This window comes from Paralichthys olivaceus, chromosome 5, assembly GCF_024713975.1.
Source record: "Paralichthys olivaceus isolate ysfri-2021 chromosome 5, ASM2471397v2, whole genome shotgun sequence".
NCBI lineage: Eukaryota > Metazoa > Chordata > Actinopteri > Pleuronectiformes > Paralichthyidae > Paralichthys > Paralichthys olivaceus.
Genome location: NC_091097.1, coordinates 9,251,637 through 9,271,384, shown reverse-complemented (window position 1 = coordinate 9,271,384; position 19,748 = coordinate 9,251,637). Strand labels below are relative to the sequence as shown.

The following is a 19,748-nucleotide window of genomic DNA, read 5'->3' as shown; positions in this document are numbered from 1 at the left end:
GCATGCTCTCATTTAAAACTTCTTCGTTTTCTGAATATCTCAGTTGTTTACAGGGAAATGTCCCAGTGTCATTATGTCAAATGGGGCTTGCCAAAACATCAACATCATAAACTGAAAGTGGTACGGATACATTTTTAAAAAGTCACTGTACAGTCGTGAGATTTCAGATTCATTTATCTGTGAAGACGATATGAAATTATCATCATAATAGCACTCATTACTCGGTGTCAGTGAATGGCTGCTTGGCTCAGTCTGCTAACATTCAGGAACAGGCCCAGGGAGTGATGAATGTTGTCAGACGAGCAATTCATTTTGGCAACCTGGGTCAGCCGAGGGAATGAATGGCACGATGGTTAGAAACGATATTACCATTTCTTTAATTTCCTGTCAATTTGAGACTTCCACAGTGTTAATATCAGAGGGACTGTTTGTTTCCTTTATGGAGACGAAGCAACAGTTTTTAAAAGAGGAAACATTTCCTCTTTTCAACAATGTTCCACGTTCTGGGATTTTTGTGGCATCCCTTAAATACCATTTGCTTGTTTGCCTCTGAATATGACGACTTTTTTTTCAAGGTCCAGCAGCCATTTTTGTTTTAATGAAAGAATGTGGGGGAACAAATCAATTCAGATTTCAAACCATTCAGTTGCTTTTCTATGTTTATGTCGTCTGCAGGACTTTGACACTCGAACAACATCAGGGCACGCAGGATGAGGCAGATGTGTCTGTTAAGAGTTGGGCACAAGTGAACGCAATTCTGTTTCATTTCTATGCAACACTATAGGAAGACGACAAAAGGGTATGGCAGGCGATTATACTCATTTCCATCCCATCATCTGATCACTTACTACATCTCACACATAATCTGTCAGAAAACAGAGAAGGGATTTACTGATTTTTTAAGTAGAACATGTACCTCTGCCATGGCCAAAAAATCCTACACATGATTTTCTAGTTCTTATCATAGAAATATGTAAAAAGGAAAAAAGCGTTAACATAGATTATTTGTAAAAGAATATGTCCTGAACAGTGGAAACCGATGTAACAAATTACTTAATATTCTGTAAGTAAAGACGGACAACATGACAGCTCATCAAAAGTGAAGCTAAGGCCCTTTTGTTGCCCCCTGGTGGCTGGCTGCAGTGTAGGTCATAAACCCTACCTCCTCCATGTAAGTGGATAGGACATGGACCAAACTAAAAGGTCAAATAAGATGGTTTGTGCCATTTTGGTAGCTCTCATCACACTGATCAAGTGTTCATCTTTCTAGTAAGTTTGGATTTAATTAATAACTTGATGCTTAAAATCGTGAAATGTCAAGATTGACAGCTGAGGCTGACTCACAGTAGTTGAGGGCATGTAATGGCAGGACCTCCTTATGCATCTCCATCCCCCGAGCACTAGGGCAGACTCTGACTCCAAATGTGCAAGATGGTAGCTTTCATATCCAGGATATTGTAGCTTCATTTGTGGGATAGTGGGAGAAAGTGGTGTCACATCGTCCATCTTTACATACAGTCTATGCTAGTGTGGTCGAATAAGATTTTTTTTAAATCCTGGCCTTGCCCCTTAATCCAAATGCACACCAAAACTCATCGGGTTCTTTTCAGGCCCAAACTCCATCCCTTCACCAAGAGTGGTGGAAATCTGTGTAGCTGTTTTTCCATAATCCTGCTAACAAACAAACAAACACAGGTGAAAACATAGCTTCCTTATCAGAAGTAACAAAAAAGACAAAAAACTACACGCAAACCAGTACAAAGACATTTGTGTGAGGCACCAACCTGTTTTCAAAATTGGAATGATTACAGAAGCAATCACAGGACTGAGCATTGTCTGAATTCAGACTCAAATTACGTCTCCACAACAGTTTTTCTCCCTTAATTTACTAATATTTACATCTGAACCTGCAGCTGGCCAGAGAAGAACAAATTAACCTGTGAATGAATCATCATTCATCCCGAGCCAGAGAGCTCTGCTCCAATGGAATTAACATAAATCCCACAGTAATTTCAGAATAATTTAAATCTAAATAGCAAAGGGCTGAATAATAAACAAGTAATGAGAAGTAAAATTGGTCATCTGTTCACATCTTTCACTATCAGCTTCATCAACAGGCATGGCTGCATCTATTCATTCCAAACAATCATCTTTAGAGGTCAGCCTCCCTTCTCTGCAGTTAATTGTCAGTTCACACTGAATGCTTCACTTCATACTGTATTGCTCATCACTCCTGAGACTTAGAGGCCAAGTAGAAGCCTTATTAATTTATTCATGTGAGCCATCTCTTCCTTTGCTGCCATAGATGCAAATTCAGGCTTGATTGGGCCTCTAGCTGTAATTTCATGCAATGATCAGACTTCAATCTAAAAATTAAATAATGCTTATGTGTCAGTAATTTGAAGTTTATTTCCATGATAAATATATCTTAATACCAGGGACAACATATGTGGGTTATAGTGGAACTAACCAACTGGGACCTGAACATGCAGAGGTCCCTCAAGAAGCTAGTTTGTTGTTGTTTTCCTGCAATTTTAACATTATTTTCAGCTATTATTCATTATTACTAAATAAACTGCATTACCGATGATTCTTTATATCAAAAGCAATATTGGAGCCCTGAAATAATAATAATTTGGAAAAAGTCACTTGTTATCATTATTAAAAACTGTAAATTGTACCTAGCTGCTTTGTTAAGCTGGTGGATAAAATAACTTTGCTTCATAGTGTCTAGACAGTCTCCTTATGAAGTTCTTTATGAAGCAATTATTAGCAGTTTGCACAGATCGTTAAGAGTGGACATATAGTGACAAATGACAATTTTTGTTTCAATACATTTTTCTAATTCTGGAAGAGAACCTGGGCCTGGCCCTCTGCATCAAACTATCATCATATAATGTTTGATGACGATCATGCAAATGTCTTTGTGTCACAGATTCATCTGACACACATTTGACTCAGAGGCTTATAAAAGGTCACTGTTGAGGAGCTAACGTCATCAAGAATGCATGTGTTTATTCAGTTATCGGCACATGGAGGCATCCTGCAAGCCCAGGGTTTGAGATGCCGAAGCATAGACTATATATAAAGATGGACCATATGACGGCTCTTAAGGTGAAGCCAACACATCTTTACTACCCCCTGGTGGCTGGCTGCAATATTGGTCATAAACAAAGCCTCCTCCATGTTAGCAGATGGAAAAAATGTTCAAAGTACACTTTACTTTGACTTTGACTTAAAATTTCCCAACAAGTTTATTTGATGCTAAAAACATGGGGTGAAACATCATGATTGACAGCTGAGACTGACTGGTGATTGGTTGAGCTCATGCCAAACCTACATCCCATGGCTCTATCCCCTGAGTGCTAGAACGCAAACTCTGGCTCCAATCAATGTCTTTGCTGCAGGCGTTCGTATGAGGGATATTTTGTCTTAATTTCAATATAGTGGGAGGAAGTGCAGATGCGTCATCCATCTCATTATATTTCCTTGTGTCTAGTCCAGCCAGGTTCCGTTTTTACAAGTCATTCCTTATCTCTATCCAGTGCTGGCTATAATAAAGTATGACACGCAAGTTTGAGAGCGAATAAAATAGTAGGGGAGGGGGCCCCACTAAGACTACATATGCACAGGTGGAACAATTTCATGTCAGACCCCTGACAACTGGAGTTAAGGGGAACAATTATGTACACAAGACTGTAGACAGTTATATCAGCAAGGTCTTCACTTTAATCTCTATAGACTTTCCTATGGCATCAAAAATAAGACTTATAATGTAGCTCTGACAAAAAAGAATATTTATAATTCATTACCAGTGGCTATAAAGTCAGGAAAAAAATCCCAGAATCAGATAAATCATTTTTTGGTCAGTGCAGTGATTTAAAGAAGAATCTTAAAAGATGATCTCTCTACTGGCCTGAAAGTGTTTTTGAGAAAATGGCCCCGTCTCCTCTGTTGGGGTGCACAGCTCCACGACGCATGCAGCGTGCCAAGCTGCGGCATCACCCCACTCCTCATTAATCACACTGTATGTGACTCTGATGCATTTGGTATTCCCTTCATAAACTCTCAATGAGAGAACGATTACATATTTCTACACGGCTGGCAGCACAAGCAGCTCCCGCAAATGACTTTCTGAAACAGAGCAAATAGCAAAGCAAGTGTGTAGAGCAAACACTGTGGGGCAAACAATAAACTTCAGAGAAACTCAAGCATTGGGCTCTTGAGGACGATCAAACTGATGATTCTTGCATAGGTTTACATATTACCGATTCACTGATGCTACTCTGTTAAGTTTGCTGTGATAAAAATCTGCACCAGCAGCATGTGATGCAGCCAGGAGCCTCACTGATGCCTCAACAGTGCCACCTTTTGATCAAAGCTATTAATTGCTTCTGTTTTTTCAGAGAACACAGTGTCGAGTCTGTGGATCTCAACAGAACATAGAGCTGTTTGAGTTCAAAAGACAACAAAAAGACAGATGTCCTCATTTCACTGGCTTTCTGTACATCCTAGCAAGGAAATATCTCTCAGCCGAGTCCTTTCTGCTGGCGTTTGGCTTTAAAGTCCGAACACTCCCAAACACACTCAAGAGCTTCTCCTGAAGTCTCTGAACGAGGATCCCGTCCCAGTATTTACAAAGCAGAGAGCCCCCCGGCTGTAAAATCTTCTCAGCCAAGTCTGTCAAAGACAAACACATCATGGTGAGTCTCTCGTGGTCCATCTCTCGGATACCGCTAGCGTTTGGCGCCATGTCGCTCAGGATGACGTGAGCTCGGCCACTGGGGAGGAGCTCCCGCAGCTTGCTGTGTGTGGCTGGGTCAGTGACGTCGTGACTGGACAGGAAGTGGGCACCGTCCAGAGGAGGTATGCTGAGCAGGTCAATACCAATGACGGTACCACAAGGTAATTCTGGATCTGGGATGAAATAAAACATTTACAATTAAGATTATTTTAGTTGAACGTGTTTGTGTTTTACTTCCACTATGTTTGTCATATGACAGGCTGAGCTACCAGGGTGGTTACAGGTACTGAAAATAAACCAAAAGACAGAAATCTGAGAATCAATTTTCACTTCCTGTACCTCAATGTTCAAACTTCATCGTTTTACATTTGCTGCAGAATTAAATCATCGAAAAACATCCAAAAGATTTTACTGATAAAACTTTAAGGGAATAAAATAACCGATAATCCAGAGGAATACAGTATAGTTCTAAACAATTTCAACAGTGCAAATAGACATCCTGGGAAACTGTGTAAAAATAACTTCAATATTGTTTCAATTTTTAAGTTACTTATAATATTAAACTTAAATATTAGTTTGTCTTTTTAAGACATAAATAAATGCACACATGGTATGTATTTACCTCAGCTAAACAAAATACTTGATATGTAAAACATATATTGTATTAAATGAATATTCATTCTCATGTCATAATGATAGAAAATGAAACTTAATAAACTATGGAAACACAAACACCAAAACTCAATCAGTAAACTTTTAATATATCAACTTAGAAGTTACATAATTTAGGACAAAGTAATTGTTTGATTTTCCTTATTATACTGCAAAGTACTTCCTCGAGTATTGTTTATTTCCTCCTCTGTGATCACAGCCAGTAAAATGTCTTACATTTTCTTATTTTGAGCATAAAGCATTGCAAGAAGTGTGACATGTATCAGGAGTGAATATTTGAAAGTACACTCTCTGACAAAAGATATGTATACAAGTGGGAATAATAGACCAAAGCAAGATAAGATATTGAAAATGACTTTATTGATCTACACACTGGGGAATTCAGTTATTACAGCAGCAGGCAAGTCAGAATGAGGTAGACAAGATAATTATATATATGAAGGGAACTGAATAAAACATTTAAATGAAATAAAAAACGTTGAGTATGTGCATTATATAACCTTGTCACTGTAGTGGTTTGTATGAAATGTTATAAGTAAAGTGCAGTGGCACAGAATGATTGTACGAGCAAGTGAACTGTTTGTAAATGAGAAAAGAAAAAAAAAGGAAACATCAATTAGATCCACATAGAATTCAAAATGACTAACATCAACAGATGAATAAACAACACGTGTCCAGAGATTAATCATGTCTCTAGTTGATCCAGGATCATCTCCCCGGCTCCCCTCTCACCTGTCCCGGCTGAGTTGACCCTCTGGACGGCCACCTGGCTCCAGGCTCCGGGCGCAGCTCCGCAGTCCACCACGGTGTGTCCGGGCTGCAGCAGCCGGAACTTGTCGTCGATCTCCAGCAGCTTGAAGGCGCTCCTGCAGCGGAAGTTCAGTGCGTGAGAGGCCTTGACATACGGGTCTTTGAGCTGCCGGGTCAGCCAGCGCTGCTCGGCCGCACTTTTACCTTTCAGCTTCTTCATCAGACTCAGACTCGAGTGGAAACCTCTCGTCTGCAGACACACGGTCCACATTGTTGTGACTGTGAGGGGACATGTGGACCACTGCGTCCCAGTGCGCCTGCGTGAAACTACCACTCGCCATTGGTCAAGAGGAAAAGATGTGTGTACAACCTATAAAGGTCACCGTCCTACAACACAGCGACAACAATAGTTCCTACCTGTTTGTTTTACTATTGTCATAAAGTCCCCCGTAAGACGTTTTCTATTTGAATCAGTCGTACCAAGATAAATTAAAGATACAGTTCTTCAGGCCATTCATTCACTTTTTCCTTTTCTGTAATACCCTTTATATAAGGTTGGGTATTTACGCCACTCTAATGGAATTATCTAAATCGTTAAAAGGACATTTTTCATTTTGTTATGTTTATAGTAAAGGGTTTATAACATATAGAATAAGATCTGTTTATGTGTCATATCTCTTTAAACAGTAGCCCACTGCGGTATAATGTGAATTCTCCTATACATTTCTATCAGGTATATATACATGTTTTAATAATTTCCTGCAGTTTTAATCCTCCTTCTTTGTTATTGCTTTTAATGCCACAACGTGGTTTGTAAATATAATGGGAAAGGTTCTGTATACAATGAATATTATTAGTTTTATTATTGTTTTTGCTGTTGTTGTTCTTATTAATTGAATATGACAGCTGCAGAAAAAGAATAAGAATTAATATTCTCCTTTAATCACGTCTTGAATCATTTTAAATGAGCAGGTATGTAAATTGAGTTTAGGAAAGTGGTTTGAATGGAGTTACAGGCCGGTATATTAACCGCCGCAGTTTCTAGTCGAACATATTCCATGGTGGCACAGAACTGATCTCTAATTGGATGGTCGTCCCTCCTCCAGTCTGACGTCGCTTAGACCGATCCACGTTCTGACGTAGCAGTGCGTCATGTGAGGACGTCCGTGGTTCTCACGCGGGAGTCGTGCAACATCCACTGACGTAACAAAACTTCTACTCACAGGAATATTCATTGTGTCTTTATCCTGTGTTTGTTTCACGCAGCCCGGTACGTTCACGCAGCCCGGTACGTTCACGCAGCCTGGTACGTTCACGCAGTTGTGATGCGGTTGAAACTGTCGATCTGGCAGCTAACGTTGCGTAAAGTTGTATTCACGTTGTGTTTACGTTTCCTCCTCAGACAGGTGGTGGGATGTTGACCCCCAAGCTGCTGACCCTGGTGCTGGTGGTGCAGCCCGGCCGGGTGCTGCTGGGCATGAAGAAGAGAGGCTTCGGGGCCGGGAAGTGGAACGGCTTCGGGGGCAAAGTTCAGCCTGGAGAGAGCGTCGAAGAGGGCGCGAGGAGGTACATCCATCCCCTGTCATTCATGGGAATCAATCTGCATGTGAAGTCATCTGAAGCTGTCATCTCACCGTGTGATATTTGAATTAGCCACGAGGAGGATTGTTTGGGGAATTCTGAAAATTCACTCATCATCTACTCACCACTGTGTCGATGGAGGGGTGGGTCAAGTGTTTGAGTCCACAAAACAGTTCTGGGAGTTTCAGGTGTAAACAACGTTACAGCCAAATACAATACAATTGAAGGAAATGGTGACCAAGTCTTCAAACATAAAACAAACAATGTGGCTCCAGAGGAGAAAAACCGAGACTTTTAGGTGTGGAACATTTGGGTGACACCACAGCAGCAGCATGGAGGCATTTTATGATGAGTTTGTGTTGTGTTTTTACGTTTGAGGAAGTGGTCACCGGTTACTTTACTTGTATTGGATTTGGCTGCAATGCTGTTTACCCCTGAAACTCCAAAAGTGTTCTGTGGACTCAAACGCTTCACCCACCCCTCCATCAGTAATATTAAGTAATACAAAAATATTTATACAAGATAAAACACTCACTTTTTGCATTTGAAAATCAAACAGCGTGTATTTTAAAAGTTCCAGCGAGGCGAGTATAGTAAGTATAAAGTGGGAAAAAGTGTTTTTCAAGTTGATGTACTTTGTAGTTCAAATCTGTGATCAATCATCAGCAGGAAATTAGCTCCAAAGGCAAAGGAAGGAAGTGCTGAAGGCGAACAGACCCGTCCCTGAGCTTTCTCTCTCAGGCTTGAAAAACAAACCTGGTTTGTGGCAATTTAATTAGAATCAGAATGATCACAGTATCTCGAGATTCTTTTTTTTTTACTTTTTGGAACAAAAGCAAGAGGAAAATCTGAGAAATCCGCTTAATCAACATCCCAGTCCTGTGAATACATAAACTCCATGTTGTGACTGCTGTGTTTACTGTTAGTTTGATGAAGTAGAATTGAAAAAAAGGACCAACTGAAACCAGTAAGACAGAATTGGTTTAACTATATTTTCCATATTGTCTCTAAGAGTCAAATCTTGTGAAGTGTTTTATTATATTTCTTCTTTTACAAGAGAATGACAATGTACAAAATGGATTTTTATAACAAGTTAGATTTCTATCCCTTGATAGTTTGATAACAACATCTTGGGAATAACTGCCAATTGTTTTACTTCCTATTAAGCATCAGCATTGGCCACCACAACTCCATATTGGCCAAGCAGTAAAATACACCATGCTGGCAGATTATTGATTATTGTGTAGTTTTGTTTTGACACCAATTTTTATATGAGGAGGAAAAATAAACAATGTGGTAAAATAACCTCACAAACGCAAAGATCCACTGCACTCGAGCTTCTGGAGCTGGCAACCACATCTCTCTATCCTCATCTGTGGATGAAGTTAAATCAATAGAAAGACAATTTACTCTCTGTGCTGGCTTTTCACTGGGAAACACAGATACCAACAATTCACCCTCTCTGCCTGCTTTAAGTGTGTGCTTGGAATGAGCTGTGAGCTTCTTTTTTTTTTTTTTTATATACAAATATGTTTTATGATTTCATTGTCAGGGAACTGCAAGAAGAAAGTGGGCTCACAGTGGACGCTCTCGAGAAGGTCGGAAACATTAAGTTTGAGTTCGTCGGAGAAACGCAGCTACTGGACGTCCACGTTTTCAGGGCGGATGCTTATAACGGAGACCCGACAGAGTCCGATGGTACGATTTCCCCCGCACCGTACGGGCTGTGGGGGGAGATTGCTGCAGGGAAACTGCATCGATCCTATGTGTCAAATTCAATTGGGTGATGTTTGTAGACAAACAGGAGAAATCAGCAGCGGACCAAAGAGTCCGGAGGGAAATACAGTTCAAACAGCCAGTGGGTGAAGAGATAAGAGGAGGAAAAAGCTTGTTAAGAGTTGAAGGAAGTTCAAGTTTGAAGACTGAAGCATTCTGGGCAAGAGCTTAAGTTAGAAAAACAAGTAATCCCACGTTTTTCCATTTATCCCCCTGGACATTATACAAAACGTTCCATCATCTCGGATACAAATGAGTGCAGGAAGACAACTCGTTTAGAAAATAACTTTGTTGTAAAGACAGTTATGCCAACATTTAAATGAATATAACATAATTTATCTATCGGGGAAAAACTAGATTGTCTATTGATTATGGATTCATATACACTTATTGGCGTTATCACTGTAATAGTAGGTCATAAAAAGTATTTAGACCTGAATTAATAATGAATGTCTCTATTTATTTAGATTTTTTCAGGTCTAATGCAACATGTGATGATTTCGGTTGTGCCCTGGGAAGTGTTTGAAGTGTTTCACAAGTGATGAACCCCAGATGATAACAGAGGTAGACTCATTATTTGTTCTTTTCTTTTGTTTTTTAGAGATGAGGCCTCAGTGGTTCGAATGTGATCAAATCCCCTTCAGTGAAATGTGGGCCGATGATATCCTGTGGTTCCCTCTGTTACTGCAGAAGAAGAAATTTGTCGGATACTTTAAGTTCCAGGGTCACGACTTGATCCTCAGCCACAGACTGGAAGAGGTGGACGAGCTCTGAGATAATGTGGCTGGTGATGACCTTGTTTATGAGTGGGACCAACAAATATCAGCTGTAAAACTTTAGATATCAAATACTGAAGATATCAAACTGTTAAATGTTCTTTTTCACTTCGTTTGTGGGAAGAAACAAGTTCCTGAATACCTCATCTTGCATGTTAAAGAGAGTTGGATCCGCCCATATGTCCAGATCTGACCTGAATCTTGATGGGTTCTGTCCTGATCCATGTCCCTTCCCCCCCAGGTATAATGGAATACAGTAATTGTGTAATCCTGCCGACAAACAACAAACCAAGAGACAGGGCTGAAAAACAAAACCCCCTGGTGGAGGTTAGAAAATAAAAATCACACCAGCAGTACACAGAGAAAATGTTTTCAGTTCTTTCATTTTATTTTTCAGGATATCCGGTTTAACATTATTCAGCAAGTTTTTTTTCTCTGATAGAATATTTACAATATCTACAATGATAATTTTATTGGGTTTTATATTCTGTGCAAGTTCATTTGTTTCCCAATACGTTCTCTGTTTCCAAAAACAAACGTGTTTCATTCATGCAAAATGATTGTGCCCATGTTCTGATTTGCATATCGGCATCATTCATTTCCACACAGTCAGTTCAGGGCAGAGATAAAATCAGCTGGCGTTTCTCAACTCGTCCCTTTGACTTTCGATTTTTTTACATTTATTTTTAAATATATAATGTTCTGATAAGCTGCAGACACTCGTGTGCATCGACTGATCCTAACTGGAAAAGGAAGTCAACAATATCCAGGTTGTCTTCATTCGCATTTAAATTTGTATCTGCAACTGTGACAAACAGTCATGTATGGACCAAACATTTACTTCTAAAATTAAGATATGAGACGTTAGTTGCAGAAGTTTTGACTTGTGTAAGAGATCCGCTTTATCTTTGATTTCACAGATGCGTTTTTAAGTAAATTCATAAAATATATCCTTGAGGTAAATTTGTCACGTCATAGTGTTATTACTGACATATTGCTGCAAAAGTGTCATAGTTTTGATCAATGAAACTCAAATCTCTGCCCTTTGTAGCATCCTACAATTTGAGTTGAGGTTTTAAAAAAAATAGCTTATAAAATAAAAAAGGAGTCTTACATACAGTTTAAGCAAAGAAAGCCAATACTACATGAAGGTAAACAGTAAGAAATAGCACACATGCTCATAAAAATATAAAGCATGCTGTTACACATCCTCATTAACTATACTCCGTATCCAAAACACATCGCTCCAAAGTTATTCAGTAAGTAGAAATTCATGAGTTTGAAAATATTCCCATCATTTAATTAAGTAAAACTTTCTGTTCCTCAATGATTCTCAACTCTCTGAGTGTATGAAATAGGTGTTTTATCAGAGGATTTTTAAAATAACAAAGTTTATTTTGACATAGACAACGTATCCTCATCAAAGCATAAAAAGAATAATTTCAAACACTGTCGAGTTAAAGGTGATATGTTTGAAATCCCTCTTGAATGGAATGTATACTGTGTTATAGAAGATTTAGTAAGAAGGAAATACAGCTGTGCGTGACACCTGTTAGTTTTAGCTCACAGAGCGAGTTATTCTCCAGTTTCTCGTCCTCATCAGCAGCAGTGTTTCTCTTTCGCAGCTTGCTCAGGTCTCAGATGGAGCTTTTCAATCCGTTATTAGCACCAAAGAGACATCCGAGCTTCGGCTGGAGTTCATTCCACACCTCTCCCATCTGGGAAAAAAAAGGAAATAAGAATGACCTCCCTGCAGTTGAATGCCTCACGCCATCCAGTGCAGTTTCTGTCTACGTACATTTTGTTTCTAGACTCACATGAGGTCACTATGACCTCTGACCTTTTCCCTGAAGGCAGACTTGAGATATCACGTTCAAGAGGCCAAAAACATGTTTTATGAGGCAACCACGACCTTGACCTTTGACCACAACTCTCAGCAGTTTAGCGTGTGAAAATGTACGCAACATTTAAAGGATTCCCTCGTTCTTAAGATAATACCTTCAAAAGAAAACAAATAGTTTTGTGAGGTCCCTGTGACCTCGACCTTTGACCTGAATATTTGTACCAAATCTGAAGAAATTCCCTCAAGGTGTTCATGAGATATTGTTTTCACAAGAATTGGACGGACCAACATACAAACAGATTTTAGATTTTAATGATTAAATAATAATGCATCAAAATATTTAGTGTTTGCAGGTTTACTAACTTGATAAGTAAAAAAGTGCTGAAAATGTTTCCTCAATGTTGGAGTCTGGGTGAGTCTGGAGTCCGCTCACATAAAGCCGTCAAACTAAACAAATATTCACCGTGTGACTTGTTTGATTTTATAACAGGTGAAAGTACAGGAGGAGATTCACTCTATCCTGTGAAATGTAAACCAACTCAAATCCTATTAGTTCTTTTGTTGGACTTTAGAAGCCTGACTCATAACCGATTTGACCCTCCTCTGGCCTTGTTGATGCAGACGAGGCTCTGAAGAGTGATTATTTCCAGACGTGCTCACTCACCTCTCTGTGTCCTTGGACCTGGGAGTTAACAAAAGCCCCGAGAATGTGGGACGTGATGGGAAGGTAGGTGAAGATAAGCTGCGTCTCTTGATGGAGGCAGAACAGAGAGAAGTAGTTGCGCAGCTCCATGGTCTGGATGGCGTTTTCTTGCTGTTTGCAGAATGAAAAAAATACATTATGAATTTGTAACCACTCAAATAATGATAATAATCAAAAGACAAAACAAAACTCCATCTTCCTGACATAATAAAAAAGCTAATTACTTTATTATTACTACAAGGTCTAGTGTAGATCATAAACCCTGCCTAATTCATTATAGGTAGCCCTTATCACACTGACGTTTGTTTAAGTGTAAATTTTTCTGTTAAGCTTGGTTTTATTTGGTAATTTGATGCTATACAAATGGGGTAAAGCATATCATGGTTGTCAGCTGAGACCTCGCTGCTGCAGCCCCATCCCTCGATCGCTATTGTCCAGACTCTGACTCCAAATGCACAACATGGCAATGTTCCTATCAGGGATATTATGGCTTCATTTCTGGAAAGTGGGAGGAAGTGATGACGCACTTTAATGACTAACATGACATTTTGTGCCTTTGTGTTCCACAGATCAAGAGTCCTGCTCATGTTGGTGATTCCCCTGACTTTTCTCCCAGTGGCAGCATGAGGCTTACATTTGTAGTTTTTTTGTGAAACGTCTTATCAATGGATGGACTCGCATGGAATTTGATTCAAACATTCAAATTCCCCATGGGATGAATTGGAGTTATTTCCATGATCTTCCATCATTAGTATCCATAAATAGAATGTTAGAAAACACAAGTGGTTTAATCCTGTCAGATATTAAAGGTGAGAAACACTACAAAAATAAATATACTGTGTGTATACTGGCATTCGTTGTGAAGTGGTTCAATTGAATTTAAAGAGAAAATATCTTGCTGTTGATTTCACATGACAAAACTGGAAAACAGTAAATGATGTGAACATTTCTCATCTCTCCAGTTGTCACTCAACATTTTTATTTATTCTTCTCATTCCAGCATGTGGCATCTGTTTGCATGTACTGAATTTGTTTTATGACTCATGGACATGTACAAGTTACTGCTACACCACACATGATATGACCAGACTGTGTTATTTAAGGCGAGTGTATTAGTAACAGATACTTTCAAGCCAATGCAGCATCTCATTTATCAAAGTAAAGGAGTTGAAACAGAACACAATCAGTAGGGCAGCAACCTGAGAGCCGAGAAGTGTGAAACTGAAAGAGACTGATCACCTGAATGATCCGTGATTCCAGCTGCTCCACAGACGCCTGCTCTTTGGGCTGAACGGTGGTGCTCATCATCTGCCTCTTCATCATGCCGTACTTGTGCAGAGCTCTCTGGTGCTCGTGGAGCACACCTTTCTCATGGCGCTCACAGAGATCCTGTGAAGAACAGGATGAATAAACATTTCTTATCTGCCTCGAAGTGGCAAAATGTCCAAATACACGGAAAAAGCTAACAGCCAAGGAGATGGTGGGAGAATCGTTTGTACAAATGATGAAATAACCATATGTATTACAATAGACAACATTAACATGATCCACTACAAAAAATTATTCATGTCAACTGCAGCTCCTTCTTATGACTCCATCACAAAACAGGAGATTGATTTTTAGTTTTGCAGTGCTTCATACAGTACTACTACTTTCAGACATGCACCTGAACTCCAGATATTTTCCTGTAATTTTCCAGAGGGGCTGTATGTGAGAACACAAATAACCAAGTCAGTTACTTATCCAGAACATTTCCTGTCACATTTCCGAGCCTTAGTGAGCCCATGTGACAATACAGCAGGGAAATATTAGGAAAATGTACAGCGGGCAAGTGGGCGCGTTGTTCACGATTCTAACAATGGACACAAATATACAACTATCTCAGGATGAAAAAGAAGCGTCGTACACGTTGAAGATGCTGACAGAGATGTCAATTTACAGAGGGCGGGATGTGGGTGGTCTGTAAACGAAAACATGTGATTTGTGCAGCAGTATTTTACGTCATGTCCTGCTTCCTGAAAGCTCTACTCAGATGCAGGCCCTCGCCTCAATGCATCGGACATTTTCCGATTGCCATGAACACGTGAGTTTAGGTATGAAAACAGCATCTAAGTGTCACTGGCCTGCGACGTCAAAAATGCAAAAATAAAATCATCTGCCATGAAAGGCTGGGCAACCCTTGAGAGAAACTTAAAATAAGCACAGCAACAAAAAAAACTGAAATGGACTCACTCTGTATGACTGCAGCAAATCGAGGAAAAGGTTCAGTTTTTCCACAACATCGTCCTCCTCCCGTCTGCCCTGAGGACATAAGCAAAACAGCGTTTATTACCCAGGGCCACGTTTCGACACACAGCAGCAGAGCAGGTGGTGAGGATGAAGGTCTGAGGGTTGTACCTGTTGAGCAGCTTTGTCAGACAGAACAGCAAACTCCACGGACAGACTCTTCAGTGACTGACGCAGCGTCCCCCACGTGCTCTGTGAGGAGGCCAAGGAGGGAAGAGGCGAAGCATCTGAGCCCAGTGTGCTGCAGAAAACAGCATTATTACAGGGACAGGATGTACCTGTAGCGTCTACACATCTTACACTAACAGCCATGAAGAGACACAACATTTCTGAATATCAACATTTTTTTTCGCAGTCCAAAACCTCTGCATACCAGAGAGCGACTTTAACTTCATATGGATGATTATAAAGTACCTGAGCTCTCTGCCAAACATGAGTAGATCCGTGGCGTTCTCCTTTGAGCGCTCTGCCATTTTCTCTGCTCTGTCCCGCAGCTTGTGGAAGCTGTTGTGGATATTTCTAATCAGCTCCCTGCTTGTTGAGAACTGAGCCTGGATGTCAGCGGGGAGATATTCCTACAGAGAAGATAAAAAAAAAATGTAATGCAGGTTATTCTTTCGGGGGGAAATGTGCAAAAACTTTATTTTTTCAACGTGCATATGTGACAAACCTTTGCAAGGGTTGCAACTTTATTGGTCATGAACTCATCACCCGTTCTCTTGTAGGCATCACGCAGCTTCGTCTGAACATCCTGGTTGGGAAAGACCCGGCGAGGGGGAAAAAAGACATTGAGTAGCTAGGACAGCAGGCATTTCAATGTCGTCACCATGGCGTTAGCGCTTATCGTGCCAAAAAAACAACATACAGAGCCACTGAAGGTGAGGAAGGTCTTAACCCGCTCGTCCTCTGAGAAGACAGGATGCCGGGCCACCAAGTTAATGAATCTGCCGAGAGCGCGTCTCCTCCCCTCAATGAACTCCCGCTCAGAGACGGAGGTCAACACTGTGGACCGACAACAAGAGATAACCAAAACTTAAGGACTTCCTTTGGAAAGGTAAGATGCAACACAATAACACTTGAAGCAGTTTTAACTCCAGCCAGGCCCAACAGTCCTCTTAAATCAAATCAAGCTGCAGTTCATTTCCCATAAATGTGCCTGATTTTTTTCAACATGATCCATGAATTATCATGGACTACAACCACTAAGAAAGTGAAAAAAAAAATCATGGAATCTGCACCAAAATGTAATGGATCATTTGCTGACCCATAATGCATCCTGCTACCAAGTTCTGTAGAAATCTGTTCCATCGTTTTTGTGAACTCTCGCTAACAAACAAACAAACCAACCAAGGAATTGTGGTGAAACCATAACCTCCTTTGTGGAGGTAACGATGCAGAAAAGATGTGCCTTTACGTTTATATCTTTAGTTTTCACATATCACTCAGTGTGATGAGAGAGAAAGAGCTCAACTGGTGGGCTGGAATATTTTTAAATGTGTCAAGGGCTTTCCATTTATTTTCATTTCCGCTTCTTTCGGGCAATTATGTTGAAGAAACAAGAAGACATTTAATTCTTATCATTCCCCAAAGAAGCTGGATATTTACATGTTCTCAACTGACCTTTCAGTTAAAAAAGTAGAAATGATGAAATGAATGCAGGAACAAAGAAATGCATCAGTGATTGTGCAGATGTCAGAGCCTCAGGCAGAGAAACGTACCCCCCTTCAACATCCTTTTGGGTGGCAGCGCTGGCACCACTCTGTAAGCAAATCTCTGAAGCAGAACCTCGTGGAAGACGTCAAAATCACTGTAGCGTCTATAAACGGATATTTTATAACGCTGAAAAACAAGAAGCAAAGAAAGAAAGACAATTATCTCTGCGGCAGTCGTCGTTCCTACGACTCAATTAAATCCAAGCATAAACGAGAAATCAGAATTTAAATGAGAAGAACAGAACTGGTGCAAAAAAAAGCAATCATCATAATTAGAGTCGTCAAAGAAAGGGTAAGTAGTTCTTCTTGGATGCCTTGCCTGGCTGGTGACCTGGTACTCCACGTGTTTGAGGAACAGGCCCTTCTTCTCAGGTATGAGCTCCACCTGCACCGTGTCTCTGACCAGCAGCTTGTCCAGCGTGTGTGACATCATCAGCGCGTCCTCCTGAGCTGGCTGCATCCTCAGTGAGCTCAGGTCCTTCGGCTCCCCAAGCTGAGGTTTCGGTAACTCTGCAGAGCGCGCAACAGGGAGAAACTTATATTTGTTTTTCATGATGAAATCAATACGTATTGAATAAAAAAAGAACATTTCCCAATCGGGAGGAATGCTGCTGTTAAAACCACGTTACTCTGTTCGACAGATTAAAATGTGCCTGACTCTATTTTCATCTGGTCGGCCCTGTGCGTGTGCTCTGTTATTTATTCCTTCCTGTAAATTCCATGAGGGTTGTGACTTGAATGTAATGCGACAAATGCAGAAGACTTGTTGAGGAAGTGGCATGCAGCAAGCTGCCATACTCTGCACACCTGAAATAACAGAGAGGGCCTTAAATAATCACAGAAGGTTGAGAATGGATCAACATCAAGCCTGCATAATGGCTACCTCTATGAAAACCATAACCCCCCCCATCATCTTCCCACTGTGGGACTAGTGAAAGAATGCAACACTTAAACATAGCTAAGGCTTTTCTACCAAAATAAAAGTTTGCTACCAAAACAAAAGAAAACAAATGAAGGTGAATTAAAACAAATTGCTGTTCTTCTGCTGTGAAAGACACTAAAATTAAAAGGGTGGAAATTGCAACACAAATGTATCTCAATTCTGCCAAAGGCCCCTGTGTTGCTTTTTAACTTTTGCCACATCATGCAATATATTTAATAGAAAAACAACAGTTGATTATAGCCCTGTACGATGACCGTACAAGGAGAAGCCAAGAAGAATTACCAAGCTACTCATTAAGCAAAACCTTAACTGCCCTGCTGTCACGCTGTCTCTTACCTTGTATGCAGTTCTCCAAGAGTTTGGGGCTTGGCTGCTTCCCTTGCTGAGCCAGAGCAATTAACGCGAGCGCTTTATAGAGGGACAACTTGCTCAGGGATCCGTCCGAGGAGTCGACATGCTCTGCAATCTGAGAAGGACAAAGACAGCAAGACCCCGAAGGTCACCCGCCATTATTCAGTCCGAAACAACAGAATTCTACTGCGGTTTGCATTCTTCTACGTGAAAAAAGTGCTCACCGGACACAAAGGGATGTGATACACTGAAAGGTCAGGAAAAGGGAAATTCCAGTGAACCACAAAGTTCTTTTACACAGGCACATGCTCAGAGCAATTTCTGTCACATTTATATGTTGTGACATTTACTCATGTCTCATCATTAAATGAAAAGAAGACTATGAAATGTCTTCAACAGTCTACACAAAGCCAGCTTCCAGTATCTACCTTATCTACACTGAATTGCCTAATAGTAACTCAAAACCCTGCCTTATCAGAATCAAACAAATATTTGAACAGGAATGACTTCATTCATGAATGAATACAGCTCAACACTGATAAGCTCCGCTGGCTCTAAACAGGAATAAGTGGGTACAGAGAGAAGAAGGTGGACGGGATGTTTGGGATTCACCCCCATTATGGAAATTCAAGGTCTGCATATTTTAATCAAGTTGTATCAGGCCCATATCAGTTAAAGGACAAGAAGTAGAAAGTGATTCTTTCTCCAAAAGAGAAAAAGAGTATAATTCTAAACTGATGAGCTTGATATGAGACTGAACAACTCACCTGTCCTAAAACAGCCCTGGAGAGTTCGGTCCTCTGGAGCAACCGCTGGAAAACTTCGACCTGCACCCTCTCGTCCGTCCTGCAGCGGATGGCCTCATACACCTCCCTGTAGTAGGCAGGAACGGAGCCTAGGAGAGGACCAACACAATCTTCACACCACCTTTTATACAGTAGACCTAGTTGTTTTATATATATCACATGACTTAATGATTTAATCACCACAACTAGTGCTGAGCATTATGGCCAGACAATGATAATAAAAATGGGTGGATACTGACAACTATCAAAATAAATGTCACATTATATTGTGATAATAATGGAGAGTGTCCCAGTATTCTAGAGTTTTGCTCTGATACCAAACTAAACCAAACTTGTGATCAAGAATGGTTGCACATTCCACTTTATCTTTTAGGATTTAGTTAATGCATGTATTTGTGGCATTGCATTGTATTATTAGATTTTTACAATGTATTTTAATCCTGGTTTATTTACTTGTTTGTTTGTTTTTTTAAATTAATGAGCCGTATTGTTTTAATCATGGTTTATTTACATATGTTATTTGAATCTATTATTTTGATTAATCTGCCATAGTGTTTTAATAGTGAGTTATTTACCAGGGGGTTTTATTTATTTCTTTTTTATCAACCGTAGTGTTTTTGGTTTGTTTTTTGGGGGGTTGTGTGTGTGTTTTTTGTATTGTCCTTAGTATATACATAATGGGATATTACTTAATTTGTTTGTTTTCTTATTAACCAAACATAGTGTTTCAATAATGGGTTGTTGTACAGTTAGTTTGATGATATGCATAAAGCACAAGAATTATCCATAGATATTTGTAGTTATA

The 19,748-nt window shown here is 40.1% G+C and overlaps 3 protein-coding genes across 8 annotated transcripts in view; 1 reads left to right on the top strand and 2 right to left on the bottom strand.

The window, feature by feature from the left end:
• Positions 1-3,709: 3,709 nt before the first annotated feature.
• mrm2 (mitochondrial rRNA methyltransferase 2) lies at positions 3,710-6,524 on the bottom strand. The gene is made up of 2 exons (XM_020094166.2): positions 6,149-6,524; positions 3,710-4,917 (listed from the first exon to the last, which is right to left on the bottom strand). Exons 1-2 carry the CDS (start codon positions 6,435-6,437, stop codon positions 4,487-4,489), a joined length of 720 nt encoding a protein of 239 aa, XP_019949725.2. The 5' UTR covers positions 6,438-6,524; the 3' UTR covers positions 3,710-4,486.
• A 702-nt stretch (positions 6,525-7,226) lies between these two features.
• Positions 7,227-10,666, top strand: nudt1 (nudix (nucleoside diphosphate linked moiety X)-type motif 1). 4 transcript variants are annotated; one of them, XM_020094554.2, is made up of 4 exons: positions 7,227-7,436; positions 7,569-7,732; positions 9,300-9,445; positions 10,125-10,666. In XM_020094554.2, the coding sequence occupies exons 2-4, from the start codon at positions 7,581-7,583 to the stop codon at positions 10,295-10,297; spliced, it is 471 nt and encodes a 156-aa protein (XP_019950113.1). In that variant the 5' UTR covers positions 7,227-7,436; positions 7,569-7,580; the 3' UTR covers positions 10,298-10,666. The 4 variants fall into 4 exon arrangements, with proteins under 4 accessions (XP_019950113.1, XP_019950116.1, XP_069381846.1 ...); XM_020094557.2 differs by having other exon boundaries at positions 7,231-7,369; XM_069525745.1 differs by having other exon boundaries at positions 7,276-7,472.
• Positions 10,667-19,748, bottom strand: part of snx8a (sorting nexin 8a) — an 11,822-nt gene continuing 2,740 nt past the window's right edge. For 2 of the 3 annotated variants that reach the window (XM_069525743.1, XM_020094553.2), the window contains exons 3-14: positions 18,905-19,032; positions 18,123-18,252; positions 17,163-17,353; positions 16,850-16,970; positions 15,997-16,133; positions 15,802-15,882; positions 15,546-15,706; positions 15,243-15,372; positions 15,078-15,146; positions 14,085-14,234; positions 12,807-12,956; positions 10,667-12,017 (exon numbers count right to left, since the gene is read on the bottom strand). In XM_069525743.1, coding sequence (XP_069381844.1) covers positions 11,937-12,017; positions 12,807-12,956; positions 14,085-14,234; positions 15,078-15,146; positions 15,243-15,372; positions 15,546-15,706; positions 15,802-15,882; positions 15,997-16,133; positions 16,850-16,970; positions 17,163-17,353; positions 18,123-18,252; positions 18,905-19,032 — 1,529 coding nt within the window. In that variant the 3' untranslated portion in view covers positions 10,667-11,936. Of the gene's footprint in view, positions 12,018-12,806; positions 12,957-14,084; positions 14,235-15,077; positions 15,147-15,242; positions 15,373-15,545; positions 15,707-15,801; positions 15,883-15,996; positions 16,134-16,849; positions 16,971-17,162; positions 17,651-18,122; positions 18,253-18,904; positions 19,033-19,748 lie in introns of all 3 variants that reach the window. The other variant, XM_069525744.1, reaches the window with a different exon arrangement.